At 40.0% G+C, this 24,152-nt stretch overlaps 1 protein-coding gene across 1 annotated transcript in view; it reads right to left on the bottom strand.

Moving 5' to 3' along the window:
* Positions 1-24,152, bottom strand: part of cacna1ba (calcium channel, voltage-dependent, N type, alpha 1B subunit, a) — an 846,233-nt gene that overhangs the window by 261,963 nt on the left and 560,118 nt on the right. The window contains exon 8 of the mRNA XM_073052070.1: positions 642-757. Coding sequence (XP_072908171.1) covers positions 642-757 — 116 coding nt within the window. The remainder of the gene's footprint in view (positions 1-641; positions 758-24,152) is intronic.

Here is a 24,152-nt window from a genome sequence, read left to right as displayed (position 1 = left end):
TTGCAACCCATGTTCTCAGTATTATTTTTATTTGTACAGTTTGTCTTGTTTTGCACATTAGTTGTTTGTCAGTCTTTGTCTGTTTATATATAGTTTTTCATAAAATTCTGTCGTATTACTTTTTCCCCATAAATGCCTGCAACAAAATGAACCTTAGTATATGTTAACTTTAATAATAAGTTTACTTTGAACTTTGATTAAGGAATGTGATCATTTAACTGTCGATACATAAAAACCATATTTCAAAAGCTGTATTCTTAAAAGATTATAAACTAATCATACACAAGGAGCTTCAATGATGCAAAAATATCCTCCAGAATTTTCAAGTTGGTCTTTGGTTATATTTAATTAGCTATGATCTGTAAAAACCGAGAAATGCAAATGTGCTTCCTTCTGTAACCAAAAGCAAACTGGGAAAAACGTGGGATCAGTTGAATTATTGACTTTCCTTGCTTTCTTCCCATCTCTTCTTCACTTCACCTAATAAGTTATATTACATAAACCTGGAAACCAGCAACTCTATTTCCACAAGTGTTCAGCACAAAGAAACCAGAAGCAATTTGCCACTAAGGCTCCTACAGACAACACAAGTCTGAGGATGTGAACTTGTGCACAGATTCAAACATTATCCATGTTCTCACCAGCTATATGGATCCAACGCAGGTACCTGTTGAATTCTTGTTCGACCTGCTGCTGTCTTCTCAGTTTGAGAAAAGCCCGTCTGTTCTCCACCCTTTCTCTTTCCTTTGCAAACTCACTGCAAAATAAAAGTAAAGTTGTTTCTTTTTTGTTTGTTTTGTGCTAAAAGAAAGTTAATTAGTTTCTTAAATTAATTAGTATGTTACAAAACAAAGGCAGAGAGATGGCCGTCACTTCAGGGTTTTGCTCACTAGTTGATCCCAAAAAGGATTTGAACAAAAAAAAAAGGAGCTGATCTTAATGTTGGGTTTCAGTTTTAAAATAAAAGTTTTAAAATAAAATTGAAAATGCTGACAACACTCAACAGCCAGGGACCATCTTCAGAAACAGAAACAGAGTCAGTATTTTAAGTTGAAGCCCTCTCATCTAGGAAAGAGAGAAAAAGTGTTTTAAGTTGGAGATGAAGATCCTAAGGAGCTGAGGACAGCTGTAACCAACCTTACTTGGCAAACCAGTGCTTAAGAGTCAAAAATCTCAGTGAGGACAAGGAATGCTTGTGTGTTGAACAACACAGTTGCAGGAACTGCTGATTTTATTAAGATTAGACATGACTTGCAAATGCAGACAGGGAGCAGCTGCCTGCAGGTAAAGGGAAGTAGCAATCTTTTAAAAGTGAAATACTGAGAGTTCAGGGCCGACGTGTTGCTGTAAAGGTGACGAGTGAATGCGGCAAGAGATAGGAAGAATTTGATAGGAAAATAATGGAACAGTATGGTTGGTACACATCACTGAAGATCTTCCTTCAGGAGCACAGAGTGTTGTGGGATGCTTAAAGGGCAAAGAAGGGCCATGAACTATCACTGGCTGATAAGATTAAGGAAAATCCCAAGTCATTTTATAAGGAACAAGATGGTAATCAGGGAAGGAGTGGGTTCTATTATGGACCAAAGGAGAAATCTATGTCTGGCACCAGAGCAAGTGGTAGGGTCTGACTGAATACCTTTCAGTTGTACTCACTGAGAAAGGCAATTGTATTCCCATTGTGATGGTGAGATTTAGAGCACGTTAAAATTAAAAAGGAGGTATAAGGTGTCTTAGTGAGTAAAAGGAGGGAATATTCCAGAATGCTAAGAGAGGAAATTGCTGGTACTCTGAACAAGATAAATGAGATAGCAGTTGACTGGAAGACAACAAATTCGGTCATTTATTTAAGTATGGCAGCAAAGATAATCTGGGTTACTACAATCCAATTAGTCAAACATCAGTGACAGGGATATTATTGGAAAAAAATTCTTAGCAACAACATTAATCCACCCTTAATTGGTCATGGATAGTCAGCAAGGGTTTTGTTGGTGAGAGATTCCGTCTGACGATCTTAATTGATTTTTTTTTTAAGAGGTTACTACATAAATTGATGAGGCAGTTGCCTGATGTGGTTTACATGGACTTCATTAAGGCCTCCAATAAATTCCCAAATGCAAGGAAGGCCAGAAGATTATAGCCCATGAGATGCAAAATGGATTGACACTTGACTTGGTTATTGAAGAAGATGATGGTATGCCAGTGATCATTGTTGGGACTCTGACTGTTTTCTGTATACATTACTGATATGGACTTGAATATACAAGGTATGACTAGTCAGTCTGTAAAAGAACCAACATTGGTGGTACTGTTGATATCGAGGAGGATAGTCTGAGGTTACAGAACACTGATGAACAGCAGGCAAATTGAGCAGGGCAATGACAGCTGGAATATAATCCTGGTAAATGTGAGCTGATGTACTTGGTGAGGGGTCTGGGTTCTAATGAGGGTTAGACATATACCCTGAATGGTAAGACCTAGGGAATATTTAGGAACAGAGGGACCTGATTGGAGAAGGAAAGCCTAGAGACAGGTGTCCATTCTCAATGCAACCACCAACTGAAGTACAATCACGCTAGACAGTCAGATCTTTTCATGTCTCAGATTCCTTGTGTTCACTTACTGCGCTTTCAGACAGACTAAAGGAGACGCCAGACATCCCAGTTTATTAAGTTCCAAACTGCCATCAGTAATGTCAAATGATCAGTTTGGTTTCAGCAAAACTATGAATAAAGGAAGTGGTTGTTGGTGGAAGATCAGCTGGTTGACTGGTTGAGAGTAAGTGTGAAGGTGTGATGGTTTTTTCTGCTTCAGATGAATGCTTTCTCCAGATGAACTAATGTTACTTTGTGTTAATGCTGTATGTGTCAGGAGAAAACAGACTAGGACTGAAGAATGACATAATATTTTTGTGGGAGCTGGGTAACTCAAGCAATTGATAAACTAGTTTTGGAAAGTTGAAAAAACTCAAAAACTGAAGTTGCAAGAAATCTGAAGTATAAAACAAAAAGATGCTCAATATGCTGGGTAGGTAAGGTAACAGAAATACTTTGACTTGAAACGTTAACTCCATTCCCAAGTCCACATTTGCTGCCTGGGCTGCTGAATACCTCTAATATTTTCTATCTTTAAAAGCCAAGGGATACTAAGACTGCAGGAAGTGGTTCTGACGATTCTGGACATCTTTCTTCTCCTTTCCAACTTCTCTTTTCTCATCTTCCTTTTTCTTCTAGTTTCTTGTGAGTATCTTTGAATTTGCTCATTTCTTGAGAAATTAGGTTTAGTTTATCCTCTTCCATTTTCATAGCACTTATGTCATCGTCCTCCTTCTTTTCCTTTTTCTTCTTTCTAGGATGTGCAGCTTGATTTTGGGAAGGTGCGTTGAGTTCACTGGAGTATTCCCTCATTAATCTTTCTGTTGCTCCCTTTCCAATCTGATCTCTCCCCTTGGTCTCCTCATCCACATCATCTGATCAATCTTCTTTATTTATAACTCCATTGACTCCTTTCTTTTTGGCCTTCCATTCGTCCAGCCGGGCTTTGGTCTTTGTGTCTACCTTTACAAGCAGCTTTTTACCTCCCACTTGAAATTCATGCAGTGACCTTAATGCATGCAAAGTAGCTTCCGGTTCTTTGTACTCACAAAAACTGAATTCTTGCAACTTTCCTGAAGCTCCTTGAACTCTGTCTCACCTTAAAACCAAGCCACATTCTACAAGTAACTGCCTGACTAGCATATCAGAACTTTTCTCAGATATGTTGCCTATAAAAACTGTTGTAGTCAGACCACTGCTTTCGTCACTTTCACAATTCTTCTGAGCAGCATGGTCCTTCCTTGGTCCAATGTGCTTTCCAAACTGAGGAGCAAAAGGTGACCCAAAACACCTATTTGCCCTTTTAGTTCACAGTTCATGGTGTACAGCATGGCAGTTGTGGCATGTCCTGTACCTTTCTCAAGTTGCTTTCAATTGACTCAGTTACAGAGATTGTGGCATGCAAATAGTGGATGATCTCCAATCAATTTGTAGTTGTCTCAGCCAAACACACCCCACAATGTTGTTCCTCCTGTTTTTACCACCTACAAGCTCAATGTGTTTTTTTGATTGTTGTATTTCACTGTCACGAACATCATTTCCACAGGAGTTATCCTTTCTCTAGTATAAGCTCTTAGTTGGCTATCAGTAGGCTTTAGTTCAGTATCAATGAAATGCCATTTCAATCTCATTTTGTGGAGTGATTGAAACAGCTGGGACAATGGCCAATTCCATTTTAATTAACTTCCCATTCATTTCTGGTGTAAGCCATATTGCATGTCTCTTGTTAGTTTGCACACTGTAAATCTCAAGACTATCTAGTCCTGTGTCACTCTCATCATTATCAGATTTTTCATCACCAGCATGAGATTAGTGCTCTTTTTGAAACTGAAACCCGACTTTTTATCTTTTTCTCTTCCCTGTGCAGTCCATTTATTTTTGTCTGCCCAACATGCTCTTTGTATGTGTCCTACTTGGTTGCATTTTCTGCAAGTTTCGACTTTAACCCTGCATTGGTCTGATATGTGTAACAACGGTAAAACAAATTGTTCAACCATGCAGGTTCCTTTTTAGACTTTGCAATTTTGTTCATGCTCACTTTCATTCTTAATTGCAACTCAATTGCGTCTCTCTCTGTGGTTTCCATTGATACAGCTACTTCAACTGTTCTTTTAAATGTAAGTTTGCTTCAATGAGGAGTTGTTTTAAATGCTTTCTTGTAACATTCCAGAAACTAAATGATCTCTCAGAGCATCATTAAGCCCATTACCAAACTGATATTGCTCAGAAAATGTCTTCAATTATAAGCTGAAGTTGACTCCCCTTCCATTTGATTCAGCTCATGAAACCTAAAGCTTTCTGCAATCAGCAATGGTTTTTATTCTAAATCTTCCTGCATTACTTTCACAAAAGCAGGAAAACTCATTTTGGCTGGTTTGAATGGAGCAGTTGAACTTCAAAGCAAACTCTATGCCTTTGTTCCCAATGCACACAAAACTAGCCCACTGCTGAGGGAGTGCAGCACTCTCAAGTGCCATGTTAAACTGAAGTTCCTCTCAAGTGAAAGCAGAAGATATACCACAAGGACGATTAAAGGAACTATCCTTTGTTAACTCATTACTCTTCATTAACATCACTGAAACAAGTGGTCTGATTCAGGTCAAATGTGCCTTTCCTGGTTTGTTACTACTAACCAGTTGCTGTATTTCCTACAGTTTTGAAAGTTCAGAAACGCTTGATTGGTTTTAAAGTACCTTGGGATGCTCTGAAGTTGTAGCTGGATATTTTTTAACCTAACAAAATTTAAACAACTTTTCTAAACTCTGCGCATTGTTTCTCACCCTTAATTAAAACTTTTGTTCACTCTCTTTAATTTACTTTCCCTGATATTTGCATTGTGTTAAATAATCTGGTTGGTCCTACTTTAGACCAAAGAACCATTGACCTTAAAACAAGGTGTCCAAGATGGTTCGAATGGGTATAAATGAGCAAAAGCAGGACAGAACCTTTATGAAGTGCAAATCTCCAAATTCTAGCATCTGCAGTCTTTGGTGTCCACGCAAAAGTGCTTCTTCCTCAAATAAGTTCAATCAAAGATTCATGAGCTTTACTTGTTGAGTTGTCATTTTAACCTCTACAATTCACTTAAGGCAACCTATGCAGATTAAAAGCTTGATATTGTTTCGGGTCGAGACCCTTCGTCAGGACTGAAGAAGGGTCTCAACCTGAAACGTTGACTGCTTCTTTCAACGGATGCTGCCTGACCTGCTGAGTTCATCCAGCTTTTTTGTACGTCTTGATTTGACCACAGCATCTGCAGTGTACTTTGTGTTTAAAAGCTTGATATTATTGAGCAAGGTCAACCTTCTGCAATTGTAAATGCAGGTCAGAATTAATTTCCCGCCCTTAAATATTCCCCCAGATAGAAAATACCTGTGTACTGCTTGTTTATGTTTGCAACAGTTTGAAGAAGCTCTACAAGCTAAACTTGGTTTATATAGACATTTCAAAAGCTTTTAAACATTAATATTAAAATGTACTAAGAACCTAACCAGTGAAATAAATAATAGTGATAAATGTTTTAATGTTTTATTTTAATGATTAAAAAAAATCAAACATTTTTAACTGTTGAAATAGTTACTTATTACGAATACTTGACTGTAATTCTAAACTCATTTTTCAACTGTGAAAATAAAGTTAATTACATTTCAAGAAATCAATATACAGTGGATTCTGGTTAACTGGGACACATCAGGGCGTGTACATTTTGGCCCAATTAAGCAAGCCACTGCCCCAATTAGCCAAAGTTTTAAGGAAATAGTTAAAGAGGCATTAAAAAAGGACAAACTACTACTTAACTAACAAATTGTGTATTTAAATGAAATGCAGAACATTTACTCAGCAGGTCGGGCAGCATCTGTTGAAATGAGCAGTCAATGTTTCGGGCTGAGACGGATCTTGGCTGGAAACGTTGACTGCTCATTTCAACGGATGCTGCCCGACCTGCTGAGTTCATCCAGATTGTTTGTACGTCTTGGTTTGACCACAGCATCTGCACTGTACTTTGTGTTTACATTAGAACATTATCGCTACTACTATAGTATTATAAAACTGTGTATTAGTTCCTAATAGTTGTCGATGGAGGAATTCAGCATACACTGTCTGTTATGTTTTGTTACTTCAAAATATTGAACTAATTCAAAGGAAGGCATGGGAGTCTGAAATGCTGGTCTAACTTCGTATTTATTTTAGGCAAGACACACACATATCATATGATAGCATGATGATCTAAACAATTAGTACATTTTTAATTAATTAAGTGAACAAGCATGCTTAATCAATTTATATATAAGATTACTTAAATATTATTGAAATACTAAATACACAAAACTCCTCCTCCCTGCTTATCTATAAACTTCAATGCAATGGAGAATGCATCACAACTATATACACAGTATACTCTACGATACAGCTACTATGTACAGACATCCACAGCATAGTAAATTTAAATTGTCCCATTCAGGCTTTAAGATTTAAATTGCTGAGAAGGCTTTCTTACTCTTGTGGGATAATGTCTTTCCTGACAAGGATGGGGTGGGTGCATCATACTGCTTGGCAGGTGATACTTGTGGCTGTGAACAATCTCAGTTTCTGGGACCTCCCCCGTGGTGGTTGTAGGAGTTGATTCTGGGACTGCAGGAAGAGGTTCTGACAGCACTGGGCACCTTTCTTCTCCTTCCTTTTTCTTCTTCTAGTTTGTGCATCTTGATCTTGGGAAGAGCCATTTAGTTCACTGGAGTATTCTCTCATTAATCCTTCTATTGCTTCTTTTACAATCTGATCTCTCCTCTTGGTTTCCTCGTCCACAACATCATCTGATGAATGTACTACTTGTCGACTGTACTTCTTCCTACAGATGCTGCCTGGCCTGCTGTGTTCCACCAGCATTTTGTGTGTGTTGCTTGTATTTCCAGCATCTGCAGATTTCCTCGTGTTTGCATCATCCGATGAGTCCTCTGTTTTTATATCTTCATTGATTCTCTTCATTTTGGCCTTCCATTCATCCAGCTGGGCTTTGGTCTTTGCATTTACAAGCTGTGTTTTTGTCTTGTCTTGCACTTGAAGTTCATGCAACAACCTTAATGCACACAGAGTAGAGTCTTGTTCTTTATACTCACAAAAGCTAATGCTTGCAACTTTCCTGAAGCTTGTTGAACTCTCTCCCAGCTTAAAACCAAGCTGCATTTCCCAAGTAACTGCCTGATTAACATAACAGAAGCTTTCTCAGATATGTTGCCTACAAAAACTGTTTTAGTCAGACCACTGCTTCTGTCACTTTTAGATTACTCTGAGCAGCATGGTCCTTCCTTGGTTCAATATGCCTTCGAACCAGAGGCTCAGGGGTTTGCATCAACACTAGTTTGTCTTCTATTTGGCAACAGCTCATGGTGTTCATCATGGAGACAGTTGTGGCATCTTCCAGTACCTTTCTTAAAGTCACTTTCAGCTGGTTTCATTGCAGGGGACGTGACTTGCAAATTGTGGATGGTTCTCCAATCAAGTTGTAGTTGGCTCAGCCAATCATGCTCACACAATGCTGCTCCTTCTGTTTTAACCACATAAAAGCTTAATCTGGTTTGTTAGTTGCTGTTATTCACACAGGAGTTATCCCTTCTCCAGTATAAGATCTTAGTTGGATATCTGCAGGCTTCAGTTTGGTATCTTTGAAATGCCATTCAAACTCATTTTGTGCAATGACTGAAACAGCTGAACTGGTGTCCAATTCCATTTTAATTCATTTGTCATTTACTTCTGGTATAAAGAATATATTGCTTGTCTATTGTTAGTTTTCACATAGTAAATCTCAAGGTCACACAATCCTGTGTCACTCTCATCAGCATCAGAGTTTTCATCAACAATGTTCCGATTAGTGCTCTTTTTGAAACCGCAACTTGACTTTTTATCTTTTCTCTTCTCTGTGCAGTCCATTTATTTTTATCTGCCCAACGTGCTCTTTGAATGAGCCCTGCTTTGTTGCATGTTCTCCAAGTTCCACCTTTAAACCTGCATTTGTTTGGTGTTTGTGAGACCCTGCCACAATGGTAACACAATTTACTCGGCCAGGCCGGTTTCTGTTCAGACATTGCAATTTCATTCACACTCACTTTCATTCCTGACTGCGACTCAACTGTCTCTCTGAATGTGGTTTCCATTGAAACAGCAAATTCCACTATTCTTCTGAAAGTAAGTTTTGCTTCAGTTAGGATCTGTTTGTGAATGCTTTCTTTAAAGGTTCCAAAAACTACATGATATCTTACTGTATCATTAAGCCCATTACTGAACTGGTAATGCTCAGACAACCCCTTCGATTCAGCCAGATATGCTGAAATGGACTCCCCTTCCTTTTGATACAGCTTATGAAACCTAAAGTGTTCGGCAATCAACAATGGCTTCAGTTCTAAGTGTTCCTGCATTACTTTTACAAAAGCACCAAAGGTCATTTTTGATGTTTTTATTTTTGGAGCAGCTAAACTTCGAAGGCAATGCAATACCAAAACATTTATCAAAATAGGCCAAGAACAAGAAATCTGCAGATACTGGAAATCACAAAATGCTACAAATGCTGGAGGAGCTCAGCAGGGCAGGCAGCGTCTATGGAAAAGAGTCAATAGTCGATGCTTCAGGGTGACACACTTCATCAGGGCTGACGGGTCTCAGCTCAAAACATCGACTATTTTCCATAGACGCTGCCTGACCTGCTGGGTTCCTCCAACATTTTGTGTGTATGGCAAAATAGGGACTCATTTTTCATTGGTTATTTCACTTGCTTCAAAATATTGTTTCAATAGTTCAGTATACATGAGTCAATTACCCGCTGTGAAATCGGACATCAATCTTTCCGATGTAGCCAGCCATTTCTGATTTTTTTCTAATGATTATTACTCACTCTCTATGAAGCCTGGAATTCTTCCTTGCACTTTATGAACCCATGAGCTTCTTCCATTTTCTGACTTTTTTTAAACTTGATCGTCTCCTCTCTTCCGAAGAAGATGTGTTGTGCTGCTGTTTTTTAACTCAACTGTCTGCATGTGCTGGGCTATGTATTTTACTCAATGCTCCTCACTGTGTTTATTTAAACTTGAATGTGCTGCTGCACTTTAACAGCTCGGTGGCCATCTCGGGTTCATTTTAAAAATACCTCGTCACCAATGTCAAGCTTTCTAACTTCAAAATATTAAACTAATTCTAACGAAGACATGGGAGGCCTAAATGCTGGTTTAACTATGTCTTTGTAAGTGAGGTACACACGTATCATGTGGTAACATGATGACATATGCAATTAACATATGTTTACATATAAACTGAAATTAATTAGTCAATGTCATCATCATGTAATTAATTATTTAAATGACTAAGAATGCTTAATCAACCCATATACTGGTATATACAGGATGACTCAAATATTATTGAAGTATTAAATACACAGCACTATTGCATTCTTTTGATTGACAATAAATGAACAAATCAGCACAGACTTGTGCACTGCAGATTACGGACTGCCTTCATACAATGCCATCGACGATTGCATCCTCCAATTCTTTATTTTCATTGTACCATTCAAGATGAATGCTGATATCTTCAGATTCTCCATAGCTCCCTAACTTGTTGAAGCAGTGAAATCTTTTCATTTTCACCCCCAGTCATTTCTTGCATCTCCAAGCCTGAGAGCTTGAAACTGCAGTGAGCAAAACAGTTCTGAATCATCTTACTATTTATTTCTTGCCAATGATCAGTGACAGAAATACACGCAACTAATGCTATTTAAAAACTATTTGTTCTAAGCACTGTGTAGTGTGTAACGGCCACCCAAGTGCACACGCCAGTTGGAAACTGTTCGTCAACAATCTCCTAACCCAATTAAGTGGCTTAGTGCACCAAATAAATGAAGGGAATCCCGATTATATACTTGGTTAGCTTTTCGTTCTTTAAGAGTTGGTCCAAGTAAGCAGCTGCCCTGATTAACTGGTGGCCCAATTAACCAGAATCCACCGTATTCTCATTGCAAAGAAAGTGGACAAATTGCATCCTGTGATGCTGCTCAGTAATATTTGTTCATGTGACATCTGTTAATGTGCAACTGAGTTTGAGCAAAAACCTGAAAAATAAAGTCTCTTCGGGCAAAAATAAAATTAGATCTTCAAGTGCTGCCCCAGCGTAGATTCTCAATTACATGTGAACCAGTAGCTTTACTTCGGAACCAACAGTTGGAGTACCTTTTTAAAGCAGCTTTAAATGCACTTTACTGAGTTGCATTCAAGCAAACACTTTGCTGAGCAGTTCACAATTTGTTTAAATGCTCAAAAATTGTAATAATAGTTCAGTGTATTGTGAAATTACTTTGTGAAGCATTTGATAAATGCGATTGACAGATGCCATCTTTAATAACACAATCTGAAGGTGTGTACATTTGAAAGTCTGTTTTAAGACTATTAAATGGACACTTGACCTTCACAATCTATCTCGTAATGATCCTACAGCATATTGTCTACTTGCACTGTGCTTTCTCTGCAGCTGTTTTGCTTTATTCTTCTTGTTTTCCCTCAGTGGACTGAGTAATAATCCCCTCTGTATGAACAGTACAGAGCAAGACAAGCTTTTCACTCTATTTTGGCACATGTGACAATGATAAACCAACTCCAATTCATGAGCATGGCATGGCTTGGGAACTTTGGAAGGGAAAATTTCACTGATCACTGTAGAGAATCCACAGGTGCTAACAGGTATGAGGCAACATGGGCTAATATACAAAAGAAACTTTCCCAAGGTAGAGGAAAAACTGAAGTCCCAGAAGCTGTGGCTAGTGCCTTTTTAAAGCAGCTTTAACTGCACTTAAAAATATCTCATCGCCAATGTCATACTTTCTAACTTCAAAATCTTAAACTAATTCTAACGAAGACATGGGCATCCTAAATGTTGGTTTAACTTCGTTTTTGCTTTAAGCGAGGTGTGCACATATCACGTGGTAGCTGTGGGTCCCACAGTTCTGGTGGAATCTGCAGAGAAACTATCTCTGTCAGGCACATTGATGTCTTGCTCAATAACTGGGCCACCCACAACGGAAATGTTATTAGGGAGAGGATGGAGAATGCAGAACAAATTCCGCTCACAGAAAGCCCTAACTGCTGTCTAAAATGCACCAGTTATCTAAACTGTGAATACACTTGAATGCTTCTTGAATACACTTAAATGCATATTAGATGCAGTAAAACATTTAAAAATTATTAGGAGCACAAAACACATAAAACCATTTAACTAAATTCAAATACAGGTCGGCCACCTCAAACCCAGCAATCAGTAATCTGGTTCCACTGCTGGTTTGGACATAATTTTCACCAGCCTAATTTTAAATCTCCCGCGTCGCCGTGCCAACCCATTGCCACTGTTTTGGTGGCCCATTAGCAGAATCAGCTGTTGGCACAGTCTTTAAAAGAAGCTGTGTTATTCTGCAATTATTTTCATAACCTCATCTAGCCCCAGTCATGTCTTCATTGAATAAAGGAAGTGCTTCTCGTGGTGTAAAGCACAAACACCATACGTTATCTATACAAGATAAGGTGAAAGTTCTGAGAAAATTCCACAGTGGTGTGTCTGTGAAAAGCACATGCAATTGTATAACATTGGTTTGTCCACGGTTTATGATATAACAAAACAAAAAGAAAAGTTGCTCCAGTTTTTTGCTGACAATGAGTTCTATATTCTAAATGTTGCGATTGAATCCGGATCTACCACTTCTGCTGACAGCTCCACCACCCTCTAACAAAGAAAGTTCCCTTCAGGTTCCCTGTAAGTATTTCACCTTTCACCTATGACCTCTAGTTCTAGTCTCACCTATCCTCTGGGGGGAAAGCCTGCTTGTATTTACCTTATCTATACCACTCATAAATTGTATACTTCTGTAATACACATATCCTTCATTCTCCTAAACTCCAGTGATGAACCCCTAACCAATTCAACTTTTCCCTTCAACTCAGGTCCTTAAATCCCAACAACATCCTTGTAAATTTTCTTCGCACTCTTTTAAGCTTATTGATATCTTTCCTCTAAGTAGGTGACCAGGACTGTACACAATACTCTAATTTCAGCCTCACCAATGTCTTCAACATAACAACACAGCCTCTGTAGCAGGGTGGCCAGTGTGCCAAAAGCTATCTTTATGACCCTATTTCAGGATCACGATGCTACTTTCAAGGAATTATGGATCTGTATTTCTGGGTCCCTTTGTTCTACTGCACACTTCAGTGCTCTGCCATTCACTTTGACGCCAATACAAAAGTGATCACGGCCAATGTATATTGGACATTCTTGTTCAATACTATCTTCAGTCTAACTCTGTTAGGAAGCACAGTTCTTATCACTGTATGAATTGCAGTGACTGTTCTATTTGTTAAGTAAATTATTAACTAATAAAGCCACCATCTCTAAACCTTGGTAGTGTGCCTTAGTGGAGAATTACCGGGCATTAATGCTTACGTTGTCCCACAGTGTGGAGCTTAAATGCAGACTAAAAAACTACAAGGGCAACTGTCAGAAAACAGCTGAAAAGTCTTGGCCTGTAATATCAACTGTACTTCTTTCTACAGATGATGTCTGGTCTGCTGCGTTCCTCCACCATTTTGTATGTGTTGCTTGGATTTCCAGCATCTGCAGATTTTCTCTGGCTTGTGATTGCAAAGACAAATCTTAATTTTAATTTTGATGAGGAATCTCATTGACAGGGGTGTGAAAACTACATGTACTGTTGCCTTTTACAGTGCATAAATCAACAAGTTCTTTCACTTAAACAACACCTTTTTATGCAGCAAAGGAATCAAGGAGCTTTAAAGTCCCAACGTGGACATCCTTGCATATCTGCTATATGTCCACCCATTCTGATTCTCTACATTCTCCTCAGAACTCAACTCAGCTTTGTCTCTTCAACTATAAGTTGGAGACGTTTTGCTTGGCATCATTTATTGGGACTGTGAACATTGGGACTTCAGCTCTTATTTATCACCACTTTAGTCACTAGTCAAAGGCTAGTCATAAAAATGACCCGTTGATTCCTATTCTCTTTGCTCTTCCCATTAACTAACCCGTTCACTTAGCCTCTCCGTATTCCCATTTGACTCTCTCCATCTGCTAGTTACCATGTTTCTGATGGAGGGAGAAGATTCACCACCATGCACTATTTGAATACCTCTTTACATCTTCCTTTAGTTTTAATACAATGTCATTTTTTCTAATCATTCCACTCTTTCTGGTCCTGCTCTGTTCCCATTTCAATGTCATGAAGAACTACCACGGTTCTCCAGTTGAGTTAGTGAGTCCAGCCAGTTGTTTATAACGGATCAAAATAGTATTTGCATACAACCATTCCATATGTGAGACCGTTAAAGAGTTTCATCTACAATGAAGGTTGAAAATGCTGGAATAGTGGCCCATAGAGCTAAGGGTCAATGTGATCTCTTTGCAGGGTGAATATCTCCAGCAATTCCTGTTTTTATTTCAGATCTCCAAAAATTTTTTGCTTTTTGAAGGCTTGCCTCCTTCAGTGATCTTGTGATCACGTAATCATGGATCTCTCCACTTCCATACAACAAAAAAAATGTACATTTATCTCACTCCTGCACATTTTTCTCTTCAAAATCTCACTAACCCTGAGACTGCCCATTTGCACTGGCCTGCATTGTCTCTGATCCTCCTCCTCGCTCTTTCAATTTCAAGTTTAGAGTCTTCAAATTTTGTGCCTCAAAATTGAGCTGTGTACTCCCAAAACCAAGGTGATCAATCCATATCACAAAATGCACTGGTCCTAATACAGAGCTTCTGGCTGAAGGAGTAGGTGTGAGGTGACCACTAACAATTCCCCCAGCGTCAGATGAACAATAACTTACTTTCTGCATTTTGCCTACTTATTGGATTTCTATTGACTGTGTCACAACACACCAATGGATGATGAATCACATTTGGCACAGAAGTATTGTCATATATGTATGAAGCATGTTTGAAAGTCAATAGGTATTGTTGCTATCTGGGCTGCATTTGTCAAGCAGGTCAAGCCTGCCAAGTCTGTATGAATTCCCGTGGACCAAAATATTTCTTCAGAAATCCTACAACACTTATCAAAGTCCCGTAGCCAATTGCATTTATTTGTGACACAGTACAGTTACTATGCCGCTTCACAGCTCTACTACCCTGGCCTCAATCGGCTGCCCGTGCGGAGTTTGCACATCCTCTCCCTGAGTGCCTGGGTTTCCTCCGGCTGTTCTGCTTTAATCCCACATCCCCAAGACACGAGGGCTGGTGGGTGAGGTGGCCACTGTGACTGCTCCTCATGTGTAGGTGTGTGGTGGAGCCTCAGACAGCTGATGGGAATGTGGGGGGAATAAAATGGTATTAGTGCGATTGATTAACAGGATGTCCATCGGGGACAGTTAGATTTGTGCAGCTCTGTTGAGCGTTCAAAGGTGGCAGCTGAGTCCAGGTTGTGAGCGACACGGACGTCCAGAACAAGGACGTGAGCAAACAGACAGAGGAGTTCAGCAGGTTCAGCAACACCAGTAGGAAGGAAGGAATTGACATTTTAAGTCGAGAACCTACATTGAGACTTGGCAGCTGGCCCCGAGCCTGACATCCTGGTCTTGGCTCAGCTACCCCAGTGCCATTCCACCTCCCTACCCCCCGACTCTTCATCAGTAATGAACTCAATGGTGGGGTGAATGGGGATGAGTGCTGTATTAGATGGGTGGCTGATAACTCGGTAGGCCAAAGGATCCATTTCTGAGCTGTTTGACTCACACAGTCAAAGAACAATAAACCTCACCCTGTTACCTAGACTGTTGGAGAGCAAGACTGAAACCTGTCTGCTCACTCATATATTTCTGACTTAGAATTAACTAACTGGCAAAGTGCCAAACTATACCATTAAATGAACTCTGAGCTGGAGCTGGACTGAAAACTCATGACGATTGCTTCCATCTGTCGAAACAAAACGGTTTAGAGACTTCGTCAAATTGCAGGGCTGATTGGTTGAAGGTAGACGGATGAGATGATCGAAATGAATAAGAAGCTATTTTGAACAGCTTTCTGATCAAAATTTTCAACAAAATTTGAAATCAAGTCCTTGACAAGATGCCACATGGGGGAGCTAATCAAAAAGTCCAAGAAGCTGTGGCAAGCTGGATCAGATATCCCTTCAAAAGCAGGAGGCAAACTGGAATGACATGAGAAAGAGGGTGCAGAGGAATATTGATTTATTTATTTAGAGATACAGCATGGATGAGGCCTTTCCAGCCACTTGAGCCACACTGCCAGGCAACATGGAATTTAACCCTAAACTAATCATGTGACAGCTTACAATCACCAAGTAACCTACTGACTGTCAGGTCTTTGGACCGTGGCAGGCAACTGGAGGATGCAGAGGAAACCAGCACATTCCATTGGGAGAACGTATAGACTCCTTACAGATGATGTTGGATTTGAACTCCAAACTCCGACGGCCCAGGCTGTAATAGTGTCACACTAACCGGCACGCTACTGTGGGAAAGGTATTGCAGGATTGGCCGGAGAGTCAAGATAGTATCGATGGGCCGAACGGCCTCCTCCCTGACTGCTTCTCTTCCCACAGCTGCTGACTGATCTGTGCCGTTTTTCCAGAATCTGCTGTTTTTATTTTAGATTTCCCATTTTAAATTTAAATTTTTCATGAATGGTCTCCTTTGTTGTGTGAAGGAATATAAAAATATGAGTATTGGTTGGTGTGACATGACTGGAAGGCAATTATCATCAGGCTTGTAAGGGTTCAGGGCTCAGTGCTCAGACCTTTGACCCTCGTAAGATCTCTGCCAGTGATATACATAATGGCCAGTGATGGTACAGGAAGTGAACATATGATTGACTGTGAGGGGAAAGCTTCAGACTGCAGGGAAATTTATCAATAACTTGATCAGTTAGGCAGAAAACTGGCAAGTGGAATATAATTCAGAAAACCATGAGGTACGGCATTTGGAGAGGCACAACAAGTCCCACAAACAGATCCCACAACTCTCTGGATAGTGCCATTTCATGCTCCATTTGTCTAAGGGACTTACCTGCAGAAACTGGTCACTCAAACAAGCTATAACAATGACATTTATTAAAATTGGTATTTCAAAAGGAAAAGGCAAAAGGGAGTGGAGTGGAGTGGAGGAACAGCAAGACCTTGGGGGGGTTTATTTTGAGCAAACTTGTTTTAATCAAAAGATACTAGAAGGAAGGTTTTTGGCACTTGCTACTACAAAAGGACTTAATTTCCACTTATCACGCTGAGATGTAGTCGATGAATGAAACAAGAGTTCAAAGTTGGTGCAGTAGTAACATTCTGCAGATGAAGAATGACAGATTGAAAGAAAAGTACCTCTTCTAAATTATAAGCCCTTTACTAAAGAATTCCTTGGAACCAGCCAAGGCCTTACAACTTGCTTGTCATACTAAGGTCACTCCAAATTTATGAGTCAATCCCAAGCTATAAAATATGAAACCTGAAATCTATTCAATAAAGTGCCACATCGGAGTTGCTGCAAAGCTAAACTTTGTATTCAACTTTGATACATGAGTTGTGACCTGATTTTATCATATGTTTACATAATTTGCCAATCCATCAGCCTTTACTTGTCTCTTACCCTCCACAGGACACAGAGCTATATCTATAAATCATTCATCGGTTCAAAATTATGCACTGTTGGAGTCATATAGTCAGAGAAAAGTACAACAAAAACAGGCCCTTTGGCCTATCTAGACTGTGCCAAACCATTTAAACTGCCTACTCCCATCGATCTGCACTGAGACCATAGCCCTCCATACCCCTACAATTCACATACCTATCTAAACTTCTCTTAACATTGAAATCAAGCTTGCATGCACCACCATATTAGCAGCTCATTCCACACTGTCACAACCCTCTCAGTGAAGAAGTTTCCCCTCATATTCCCCTTAAACTTTTCACCTTTTTCCCTTAACCCATGACCTCTGGTTGTAGACCAACACAGCCACAGTGGAAAAAAGCCTGTTTGCATTTACCCTATCTACACCTCTCATAATTTTAAATACCTCTACCAAATCTCCTCTCAATCTTCTACGTTCCAAGGAATAAAGTTTTAAGCAATTCAACCTTTCCTCATAACTCAGGTTCTCCAGACATGGCAACATCCTTGTACATTTTTCATCTATGCTTTCAGCCTTATTTACAGCTTTCCTGTAGGTAGGTGACCAAACCTACAGACAATACTCCAACTTTAACATAATATCCCATCTCCTGTACTCAGTACTTTGATTTATGAAGGCCAATGTGCCAAAACCTTTCTTTATAATCCTATCTACACGTGACAGCACTTTCAATGAATTATGGACCTGTATCCCTTGATCCACTTGTTCCACTACACTCCTCAGTGCCCTACCGTTCACTGTGTAAGCCTACCCTGGTTGATCTCACCAAAGTGCAACACCTTGCACTTGTCTGTAATAAATTCCATCTGCCCATTTTTCAGAACCATTTTTCAAGCTGGTCCAGATCCAATTGCAAACCATAATAGCCTTCCCAATCTTGGTGTCATCTGCAAATTTGCTGATCCAATTAACTACATTATCATCCAGATCATTGATATCGATGTCAAACACAACGGACCCAGCAGCAATCCCTGCAGTACTTCACTAGTCACAGGCCTCCAGTCAGTGAGACAGCCATCTACTACCACTCTCTGGTTTCTCCCACAAAGCCAACATCTAATCATTTTAAAACTTCATTTTCAATACCGAGCGACTGAACCTTTTTGACAAACCTCCCATGTGAGACTTTGTAAAATGCCTTGCTAAAGTCCATGTAGACAATATCCACTGACTTGCCTTCATCAACTTTCCTGGTAACTTTCTTGAAAAACTCCATGAAATAGTTTAGACATGACCTAACACACACAATGCCATGTTGATTATACTTATCCAATTCATGTCCATCCAAATACTTATATATCCCGTCCCTCAGAATACCTTCCAGTAATTTTCCAACTACTGATGTCAGGCTCACCAGCCTATAATTTCCTGGTTTATTTTTAGAGCTTTTCTTGACAATGGAACAACATTTGCTATCCTCCAACCTTCTGGAACCTCACCTGCCACCACGGATAATTTAAATATCTCTGTTTCTGCTATGGCTCTGGCAATTATTGCACTTCTCTCAGGCAGGGTCTGAGGGAAACCTTGTCAGGCCCTGGGGATTTATCCACCATAATTTGCCTCAGGACAGCAAACACCTCCTCCTCTATAATCAGTATAAGGTCCATGAAGTTGTGTTGCTTTGCCTCACTTCTATAGACTCTGTGTTCTTCTCCTGAGTAAATACAGATGCAGAACATTTATTTAAGATCTCCCCCACTTCTTTTAGCTCCACACATAGATTACCATTCTGATCATCCAGAGGACCAATTTTGTCCATTGCAGTCCTTTTGCTCTTAACATATTTGTTGAGACCCTTAGGATTCTCTTTCATGTTGTCCGCTAGGGCAACCTCATGCCTTCGTTTAGTCCTCCTGACTTCTTTCGTAAGTGTTCTCTTGGATTTCTTATACTCCATAAGCACTCCATTTGTTCCTACTTGCTTATACCTGTTATGCACCTCTTTTTTTTTCTTAACCAGGGCCTCAATGTCTCTTGAAAACTAAGGTTTCCTACACTTGTTATTTTTACCTTTTATTCTGACAGACCCATTCAAGCTTTGTACTCTCAAAATTAGAAGGCCTCTGTCAGTACCTCCAGTTGAACCGTCTTTTTGTGTGTTTCCCCCTAGCCATCAGTCTATGATTTTGTATTGCCATGTGCTTGTTTATTTTCATGCCGCACATGCTCCTGACACGTTCCTGCTCTACTCCGGCCCCTGTGTCACTGAGTACTCCATCTCTCACCTGTTTCTCATTATTACCTGTATTGCTGCCACCTGTGTCTCATTGTGCTCCACCTATCATCTGCCTCTCTGTTTATTGCTCAGTGTATTTCAGTCCTGTGTTTTCACCTGTTTGTTGCCAGATTGTGCCAGTGATTTTCCTGAGCCTTTCCAGCATTCGTATCTGTACTCTGTCCGTCTGAATAGCGACTCTACCTGTTTCCCGGTTCTGGTTTTTGGATTTCTCTGGATGTTTTGATCTCTGCCTGAACTTTGACGCTGACCTTGTTTGCACCTCGGGATTTGTACAGCACTGGGTCTGCGACTGGATCCCTGATCCAGCATCCTGACAGCCTCCCACTTACCAAGGACACTTTTGCCAGAAAACAGACTGTCCCAATCCAAGTCCTAACTGATCATCAAAATTGGTCTTTGTCCAGTTTAGAATTCCAACCAGAAAACCAGAACTCTTGTTTTTACATATTTCCTTTGAAACGAATGGCACTATGATCACCACATGCAAAGTGTTCCCCTGCACAAACTTCTGTCACCTGCCCTGCCTCAATCCCTGTTAGCAGATCAAGTATCACACACTCTCTCATTTAGATTTCTACATACTGATTAAGGAAACTTTCCTGAACATATTTGACAAACTCTATTCCAACCAGTCCTTTTACAGTGTGGGAGTCCCAGTCAACATGCATAAAGGTAAAATCACCTACGATAACAACCTCACGTTTCTTGCAACAGTCTGCAATCTCTCTGTGAATTTGTTCCTCTAAATCCCTAGGACTGTTGGGTGGTGTGTACTACAGCCCCAGTAACGTGGTCATACCTTTCTTATTTCTCAGTTTCACTCATAGCGCTTAGCCTCAAAGAGCTAAGGCCTCAAAATCCCCACTCTAACTCGGTCCACTCTAATGACAGCTGCTCCCACAATGGCCACGCTGTTTGCCCCTGCCTTACTTTAAGTTGTTCTTGCCAATCAATCCTGAATGCTAATTGGTCATTGCCGAAATCCTCAAACTGCCCTGAGTCACTCCTTTTCGAGTCAGTTGCTGAACCTGAGTGAACTTAAGCTTCCCATCTCCAAATGGGCCCTGCTCAAACCCTTCTTTCTCATGTCCAGGAAACATCCTCAGGGAACAGCACCTCTGGCTACTACATAGGGAAGGCCAAGATGGAGACCTTTCCATCTTTGTTGGGCGTGTTTGAGGTGACTGAAGACTGGAGGATGATTAATGTTGTTCTTTTATCGTCAATCAGTGTTAGTGAAATCATTGGAGAATAGCCTATGATACAGGATCATTTGGAAAGGCAGAACTGTTCAGGGAGAGTGAGCTGATTTTGTCCAGGAGAAATCCTGTTCCACTGAATCGATTGTCTTTTTCTGAGGAGGAAACTAATAAAGTTGTGGGTGGTGGGCTGGAGATATATCTCTACGAAAGGAGGTATAAGGAGCTCCTTCCCTCCACTAGCCTGCAGGACCCCTTGGACAATGTGTAGCACTTGCTTAGCCCCTCCATTGGGGTCACGTGAAGCCATGGGAGTAGGTGGTGGATGGTCGTATGAGCAGCCGGTGCATATCACAAGTCCTGGTTATGCGACCACTGATGCCGGGCGGACAATCACTGAAGAGTATTGATAATGGCTGGGGTCACTCGTCTTGTAAAGACACTGCCCAGAAGAAGGCAATGACAAATCACGGGTGTAGAAAAATTTGCCAAGAACAATCATGGTCATAGAAAGATCATGATCGCCCATATCATACAACACACCACATAACAAACTAATGAACTAATAAGGTCAATGAAGGCAGGGATGGTTGATGTTTACATGTGAAGTATTGTCGGCTAGCTCAGAAGATTAAGGCACATGACCAGCTGGCAAATCGAATCTAAAATTTGCTTGGTGACAGGAGGCAGAGGATGGTGGTGGAAAGATACCTTTCTGATTGGAAGTCCGTGATGTGTGCACCTCCACTATGTCAAGATGCTTGTTCTTTGTGAGACATTACAACATTTGAATGTAAGTGCTGGAGGTATGATTAATAAGTTTGCAGATTACATGAAAACTGGTGGTGCTGTGGTTAGTGAATAAGGTTGCTTAAGGCTACAGCAGATCTGATGGGAAATTGCATGAAATGTCGGCATATGGAATTTACTCCCGACAAGTGTGGGTCATGCATTCTGTGATAGCTAATAATGGTAGCACATATACGGTAAATAGTAGGCACTAAGGAATATTGATGAACAGTGGGACATTAGGGTTCATCCATCGTTGCCTGAAAGTGGAAACAAAAGTCGATAAGATCATGAAGAAGCATATGGCATGAGGTAGGGTGTAGGATATAAGAGTTGGGACATCATGTTGAAACTTTACTAAGTACTTGTTAGGCCAGATGTGGAGTTTTGTTTGCAGGTCTTGTCTTTGCATTTTAGGAAAGATACGACTGCACTAGAGAGAGGACAGAGATTTACCAAAACGGTGCTTGGATTGGAGGATTCTAGTTATAGAAAGAAATTGGATAAACTGGGCTTGGTTTCTCCAGACTAAAGGAGGCTGAGGGATGACATGTTGTATGACAATCAGAATCTTTCCTCCATGGTAGAGGTATTAAAAGGTATTAAAGTGAGTGCAAAGAGTTATAAAGTAGAGTTCAGGTATATTTTTCTTTTACACAGAGAATGGTTGACATTTGGAACTCACTGCCAAGGGGACGTAGTGGAATTGGATAAATCACAATGCTTAAGAGGCTTTTCGACAGGCACTTGTTCAGGTAAAGCATGGAAAGATACAGACCTAGTGTATGTATAAATGGGTATAGTGCAGACGGGCAAAAAGATCAATATGGATATAATGAATTGTAGGGCTATTTCTGTGCTATACAACCCTATGTCTCTCTGACACTACATTCTCATTGATACTTTGTGGAACGTTTGCATTCAGAAATACAGCACTCTCCTGGTAATAAGAACAGATGGAAAACACAAGAGAACTGGATTTAATTCTGATTATCTGCATTTAGGACAGATATAAAGGTCCTGGAGAGGATGCAGAAGAATTGAGGGATCTCAGGACAGAGATTAGGCGAGAGAGGCACGGAGGTATCTTCTTCGAACAAAGGTGACTGAGGGGAGAATTGAAAGAAGTGTACAATGTCACGATTGGTTTAAACAGGGTGACCAGAGGGAAGTTCCTGGACCAAGGACCCCGTGATGCGTATTTACCGAAGACACAAGAGAGTGCCGATACTGGAATCTGGAACAATGAGCAATCTACAGGAGGAACTCAGTGGACCAAACATCAGGGTGGCAACAAATTGTTGACATCTCAGGTTGAAATCCTGCAGTAGTGTCCTACACTTTAATAACTCCAGATCACAATCCTGCTCTTTGGACTTGTACTTTCTCTAGATTCAAAGATTTAAAGTATATTTATTATCAAAGAATTATAAATTATATAACCTAGAGATTTGTCTGCTTACAGGCCCACAATTCCAGTCTTTTAAATAACCTACTCCTTTCATTTTTGCCCAAAACTTCTATTATTTTAGTCATTCTACACTTTACCACCCCCATTTTGTTCTCTTCTCCCTTCCCACCTCTCTCTACATTTCAAAATTGCAAATTTTATCTTAGTCTGCTCAAATGTCAATGACCTGGAATCCCATCTGTTTCCCTTTCACCCCATGATCTTAACCTCCTAGGTATCATTGTGCATTTTCTGTTTTTATTTTAGATTTGCAATACCTTACTTTTGTAAGATTCATTGTAAAATCATAAGTTCTTGTTATTTGCATTACATTTTACGAAGAGATCTATTATGAAGTATTCGCAATTCACCTCGTCATTCCTTTCCAAGGACCCTAGTTCTGCAGGTGGATGTTGAGGCTGCCCTGTTTTATCGGCTGAATCGAGTCAGTCAAAACAAGATGATGTTGTTGGAGGAACTTAGAAGCTGATAGGAAATTTTTTTGTGTTACATCATTGTCTGGAATTGTAAGGTAGATGGAAAATCATCGACCTACTTTAGAAGGTGAGCAATATTTGAAATCACTGATCATCTTCAATAGAGAAGAATTTGCACACTTTAGATTTAAGTGTAAATAATTCCTTCATTAATACATTTAGATTACAGAAGAATCATTACAAATAACAAAAGTTATTGTGTACTCTCTAACCATCGCAGGTAACCATCTCAATTAAATAGACCCTGATTCTCAAGTATATTTAAGCTTGAGTTGAATCTGAAGGGCTTTTTTCATGACACTTCAAAAGTCCTGATTGTGTGTCACTCATTGAAGACGGTTTCTATAGATACACTCTTTCTCCAAAACTACAGTCAGGCTTTTAACCATGATATTTCTAATATCATTTTTAAAAGCCGCCTTTGCAGCAACAATTTAAGGTTTGACACAGTAAAGGCTTAATGACATGTTTACATTTATTTCTGCCTGTTAAGACATTCAGATTCGCTGGGGAAAGATAGTGGAAAACATCAACACCATCTGGAACCTCAGATAAATGCAATGCCCGAGGCAGAAGCTACAGTGACTTATTCCTCAATTTCATATTTGGAGTGTTGTAACCAACTACGGTTCCCTATTTGTACTCTGAGGAGCTTAAACACCTGTTTCAACTACACTCTCTGTATCAGTAATATGGACA

The sequence above is a fragment of the Hemitrygon akajei genome, chromosome 7, assembly GCF_048418815.1.
Source record: "Hemitrygon akajei chromosome 7, sHemAka1.3, whole genome shotgun sequence".
In the NCBI taxonomy this organism is placed as follows: Eukaryota; Metazoa; Chordata; class Chondrichthyes; order Myliobatiformes; family Dasyatidae; genus Hemitrygon; species Hemitrygon akajei.
Note: the sequence above shows the minus strand (reverse complement) of the source record. Positions and strands in the feature narration are given on the sequence as shown.